The 6,157-nt window shown below is 40.4% G+C and overlaps 1 protein-coding gene across 1 annotated transcript in view; it reads right to left on the bottom strand.

The window, feature by feature from the left end:
• Rnf168 (ring finger protein 168, E3 ubiquitin protein ligase) overlaps nucleotides 1-6,157 on the bottom strand; it is a 22,082-nt gene that overhangs the window by 4,658 nt on the left and 11,267 nt on the right. The window contains exons 3-5 of the mRNA XM_013019495.1: nucleotides 5,603-5,782; nucleotides 2,718-2,827; nucleotides 1,507-1,588 (exon numbers count right to left, since the gene is read on the bottom strand). Of these exons, the coding sequence (XP_012874949.1) occupies nucleotides 1,507-1,588; nucleotides 2,718-2,827; nucleotides 5,603-5,782 (372 nt within the window). The remainder of the gene's footprint in view (nucleotides 1-1,506; nucleotides 1,589-2,717; nucleotides 2,828-5,602; nucleotides 5,783-6,157) is intronic.

Genomic DNA, 6,157 nt, shown 5'->3' with positions numbered 1-6,157 from the left:
GATACATTTATTATTGGCAAGTAGTAAATGTCTATTAAATGTTAGTATAAAACACTTAGCTGAAATGAAAAAGTTAGGAATATAAGGAATGAGTTAACAAAATTTCTAGGTAGGAAACTGACCTTGGCATGAATTCCCTTTTCCCAGTTCTATTCTCCTGACAACATAATAATGTAAAATATCACTCATATGGTGAAAAAGACTCCTGACCAGTGAACTGCATTCATGGCAGAAATATGAATGCTCTATAAATATTTACTAGGAAGCCAAAGCTTAGTATGACTTGTACTTCTTCTGAGTAAGTATGATTCTTGTTAGGACTCCTAGACATAAGTTATTAGTAGATATAGCTGACTTCTTTTTCCTTTGAGACAGGATCTTATACCTGAGATTGGCCTCAAACTTGGATCCTCCTGCCTCGCCCCTCCTGAGTGCTGACATTATCACACCTGACAGAACTGATTTTTATGAAGTATGGGACTTGAATGGTAGCACACTTGTTTGATTTTGTTTCTAGGCTATTAAGTAGGTTCTTAGCTATGAGGACTCCTGATGAACAAAGATTCTTTTTTTGGGGTCATGGGGCCTGAACTCTTGGCCTGGGCGCTGTCCCTCAGCTCTTCAGCTCAAGGCTAGTGCTCTACCACTTGAGCCACAGCGCCACTTCCGGCTTTTTTCTTTTTGTTTATGTGGTGCTAAGGAATCAAACCCAGGGCCTCATGCATGCAAGACAAGCGCTCTACCACTGAGCCACCTTCCCAACCCAACAAAGACATTCTTGATGCTACCCTACTAACATGTTTTATTTCCCATCTTCGAAAATTCTGAGTGAAGCTGGTATTTCAGTTCTGGTTTGAGTTTGATTTGAGCCACAGCATCACTTCTGGCCTTTTTCAGAGTAGTTTATTGGTGATAAGAATGAGGCTGGGAAGGTGGCTCAGTGGCAGAATGCTTGCCTCACATGCATGAGGCCCTGGGTTTGATTCCTTAGCACCACATAAGCAGAAAAAGCCAGAAGTGTCACTATGGCTAAAGTGATAGAGCACTAGCCTTGAGCTGAAGAGCTGAGGGGATAGTACCCAGGCCCAGAGTTCAAGCCCCATGAATAGTGCCCAGGCCCAGCGTTCAAGATCCATGACCGACAAAAACAAAACAAAACAAAACAAAGTCTCAGACTTTCCTGCCCAGGCTGGCTTTGAACCATGTTCCTCAGATCTCAGCCTCCTAAGTAGCTAGGAACCCACTAGCTAGAAATAAGGCTCATTTCTTTTCATACTGAACAGCATGAACAGCTATCGGAGACTGCATTGACTGCAAAGACTAAAATGTCTCTTCCTGGTCCTTCAGAGAAAAGATTTATAGAGGCTTAATCTACATGAAATAAAGATGACTAAGAAAAGGTGTTCCATTAACCACAGTGCCTTTAAAAGTCAGCGAACTACAGGTATCAGTAATATCAACCATTAAAAACTTGCCTAACTAAAGACAGTGTCAGCATTAACATACCTTAGATACGGAGTTTTTCCTATCTTCTTCGACAATCTCAGGCTGTGATGCTGAATGAAATTGAGACTTAGGTGACAAATACCTTAAAAAAAGAAGTTGATCAAAATCTGAATGTATGCAACTGATATCAAAGTAGATGAAGTATTTCTGCCAGAGATTGTGTCGCTGACTAGGTGATTTATCAGAGTGTATGACAACTCTATGTCACAGGCATTTGAGGCTAACCCCAGGACAAAACTTAAAAACCTCTGAAAATTGTAGGTCAGTTGCGTATGGTTCATTGGTAGAGTGGTGACTGCCCAATAAGTGTAAATAAGCCCTGAGATGAAACCCTTTTATCACCAAAAGGGGAAAAAGAGATTTCAATATATTACTATAACATGATAACTGATGTTTGGGTAAATATCTTTAATGCAAAGAGAGAAATAAATTTAAGTGTTGACCAGGATGTGGAAAAATTGGATTTCTGGCAGGAATATAAAATAATCTATATGCCAAGTTTTAAAATTCTTTCAATGAAGCCGGGTGCTGGTGGCTCACGCCTGTAATCCTAGCTACTCAGGAGGCTGAGATCTGAGGATCGCGGTTCAAAGCCAGCCCGGCAGGAGAGACCGTGAGACTCCTATCTCCAATAAACCACCAGAAAACCAGAAGTGGCGCTGTAGCTCAAGTGGTAGAGCGCTTGCCTTGAGCTGAAGAGCTGAGGGACAGCGCCCAAGCCCAGAGTTCAAGCCCCATGGCCGACAAAAAATAAATAAATAAATAAAATTCTTTCAATGAACATATCTATGTGGGACCAGCTTTCTTTTCACTAAATTTAAACAGAGAAAAAGAAATCCAACTGGTTAATTTTGTGAAAAGGGGAATAATATGGAAATCCTGAGCAAGCAAGATAAAAAGTATAAGCTTGCCAAAATAAGAAGCTAGGTAAAAAGCATGCCAGCTTTCCCTTCTCTCCACATGACAGTCAAGAATTAAATATGTAATTTACTTCTCTTCACTTTGCTACCAGGGCTCTGCAATTGCTAAGCAAACATTACCACTGAGTTACAACCTTAGCCCCTTCATTTTTCACTTTGAATCAATCTCAGACTATCTTCAGGGTTTCAGATAGAGCACATGGACAAACTCTGATGATCAATGGTCTATATGAACATAAAAAAAAGGCACATAATAGGTGGTCACTAAATAATTCAGTCATGTTCACTTACTTCTGAATATCTCCAGCATTTTTTTGTTTGTTTTTATTTTTCTTTTGTGACTTGGCTGTAACTGGATCAGATTTTCTGGCATTCAGGGGAGAAGCCTCATCAAAATTGTTCTTCAATATGAAAAGCATAAAAGGTATTAATAAAGAGAACTGAACAAACTAACAAACTGAACTAACAAAATGAATTGGACTAAATTCAGATTTTCAGGAATCATATATATATATATATATATATATATAAGTTTTACATATTCTTTGAAGAAGTCTGAACATATAGATTTCTCATTATTTGCTAAATAATAGATAGATCTCAGCCTTCTGAGTGAACAACTATTGCCCAAGCTGTTTGGAGTTTTGTATCCATACAAGTTCCTGTAACTAATCATTTGCAGACACCAAGGGATGCCTATGTAAATAAAACTAAGACCATTCAGGTTTGACCTAATGAAATTACATACTGCTATGCAGTATGAAGTCATGAAGACAGTAATCCCATTACCTAAGTTTCATGTAATTAGAACTAGCTTAATTTATGGGGAAAAATTTGAGAAGCTGTGGGTATACCTATACTAAAAGTTAGTTTTACACAGAAATAAGTTTGTGGGCTGGGAGTGTGGCTTTGTAGTAGAATGTGTGGCTTTGCCTAGCCCTGGGTTCAATTCCATGGTACCACATAAACAGAAAAAGCTAGAAATGGTGTTGTGGCTCAAGTGGTAAAGCTCTAGCCTTGAGAACAAAGAGGCTCAGGGACAGAGTCAAGATCCTGAGTTCAGGCGCTGGGAAGATGGCTCAGTGGTAGAGCGCTTGCCTTGCATGTCTGAGGCCCTGGGTTCGATTCCTCAGCACTACATAAGCAAAAATGAAAAAAGCCGGGAAGTGGCGCTGTGGCTCAAGTGGTAGAGCGTTAGCCTTGAGATGAAGAGCTCAGGGACAGCGCCCAGGCCCAGAGTTCAGGCCCCACTACCGGACCCAAAAATAAAAATAAAAATAAATAAAGATCCTGAGTTCAAGCCCCAGGACTGGGGGGAAAAAAAAATCCTGATTGTTTACCATCACAAAAACTTTTTTACATTAAACTAAAAATTACTATAAAATTTCAGTAAATCTACTATTCTTATAATCCATGTAAAAAATAGGAGCAGATATTTGACAAACAAGGTACAAGTAACTTTTGAATTCATTTCAACCTATATTCTTCCCTATTTACAGTGATCCATGTCTACAATTTCTTTATTTTGTATGTTTCTCAATACAATCTACTCAAAGTGAGAAAAGGACATTGAGTCTACAAAGCTTGAGTATATAATTATAAATGGTAATATTCTCTCTTTTTTTTTTTTTTGCCAGTTGTGGGGCCTGAACTCTGGGCCTGGGCGCCGTCCCTCAGCTCTTCAGCTCAAGGCTAGCGCTCTACTACTTGAGCCACAGCGCCACTTCCGGATTTTTCTGCTTATGTGGTGCTGAGGAATAGAACCCATGCAAGGCAGGCGCTCTAACACTGAGCCACTTTCCCAGCCCCAAATGGTAATATTCTCAAAACAGAAAAATATCAATGCTAGTTATATTTTTTTTTTATTTTTGCCAGTCCTGGGGCTTGAACTCAAGGCCTGGGCACTGTCCCTGAGCTTCTTACTCAAGGTTAGCACTCTACCATTTGAGCTGCACTATCACTTCTGTTTTTTTCTGTTTCTGTGGCACTGAGGAATCAAACCCAGGGCTTCATGAATGCTAGGCAAAGCCTCTACCACTAAGTCACATTCCCAGAACAGTATACTTCATTTTAGTAAGTATAGTCTAAAGTATATGCTGTTTGAAAGTAGACAAATTATTTTGAGATGTACTCTAATGTGAATATTTCAGGTATCCTCAGATGATTGCAGAGATTATAGTTGCTAAGGCTCATCTTCAGAGATTCCAATTCTAATGATTTAGAATGAGAATTTGCATTTTACTGGAGTTCTACATAGCCAGGATCTGGTGGCTCACATGGATTTCTAGCTACTCTGAGGGCTAAGACTTGGAGGATTGTTGTTTGAACTAGTTGGCTCAAGAGGGAGGGTTACAGCCTTGAGCAAACAAGCAGGGCCAAGGTGAAGCCCTGAGTTCAAGTTCTGGTACCAAAGAAAAAAAACCTAAGTGATTCCACAAGGTCTCATAAGCTAGTGGGTATCATTATCCTTTGATTTTGAGGTATGTGTTTTTTCAGCCTGGCACTGGTGGCTTACGCCTATAGTATCAGCTACTCAGGAAACTGACATCTGAGGATTGCAGTTCAAAGCTAACTCCAGGAAGGAAAGTCTGTGAGACTCTTATCTCCAATTAACCAGAAAACTGGAAAAGTGGAGCTATGGCTCAAAGTGGTAAGGTGCTAGTCTTGAGCAAAAGAACTCAGGGACAGTGCCCAGGTCCTGAGTTTAAGCCTTACAACAGATTTTAGATTTTTTTTTAAAGTTTGGTTTTTGTTCTGAGATATGGCTCAAGTGGTAGAGCATATGCCTAACAAATGTTAGGCTCTTAGTGAAGTAAAAACCATACCACTCACACACAGTAAAAATATAGTCATGAGCTGGGAAGGTGGCTCAGTGGTAGAGCGCTTGCCTTGCATGCCTGAGGCCTTGGGTTCGATTCCCCAGCACCACATAAGCAAAAAGAAAAAAAAAAGGCCGGAAGTGGCTCTGTGGCTCAAGTGGTAGAGTGCTAGCCTTGAGCTGAAGAGCTGAGGGACAGCGCCCAGGCCCAGAGTTCAGGCCCCACGACCAGACCCAAAAAACAAAACAAAACAAAAAATATAGTCATATGGTTTCTACTTACAGGGATAACTTCTTCAGTTTTTTGAAAATCAAAGCAATAGAAATGTTATTATTTCAGTTTGCTCCTAAAACTTACTATATTAATGCTTAGCTTTCTTGCCAGTTCTTCATCACTTTTAAGTTGCTCTTCCATCTCATTTCGTCTTTTTTCTGCCTGTCTTTTTTCTTCCTCTTCTTCCTCTGCCAGCAGTCTCTGTATGTACTCTTCACTGGCTTTATTTTCTTCTTCCTCAGTGGCTCGTCGTTCTGCCTCCACCTTAAGCATGATTAATAAAGGTCATTCTTTTTCTTTCTTTCTTTTTTGTCAGTTGTGGGACTTGAACTCTGGGCCTCGGTGCTGTCCCTGGCTAGTAGTTCAAGGCTAGTTCAAGGCTAGTAGTGCTCTACCACTTGAACCGTAGCGCCACTTCTGGCTTTTTCTGTGTATGTGATGCTGAGGAATTGAAGAGAGGGTTTCATGCATGCTAGGTGAGCACTCTACCACTGAGCCACCTTCCCACCCTTAACTTTTCCTGGCACTCTACCAGTTGAGCCACTTCCAGACTTTTGCTAGTTAACTAGAGATAAGAGTTCTTATGGACTTCTCTGCCTGGGCTGGTTTCAAATAAAAATTCTCAGATCTAGGGCTGGG

The sequence above is a fragment of the Dipodomys ordii genome, unplaced genomic scaffold (assembly GCF_000151885.1).
Source record: "Dipodomys ordii isolate 6190 unplaced genomic scaffold, Dord_2.0 Scaffold45, whole genome shotgun sequence".
Taxonomy (NCBI): Eukaryota; Metazoa; Chordata; class Mammalia; order Rodentia; family Heteromyidae; genus Dipodomys; species Dipodomys ordii.
This window is presented reverse-complemented; position numbering and strand designations above follow the sequence as displayed.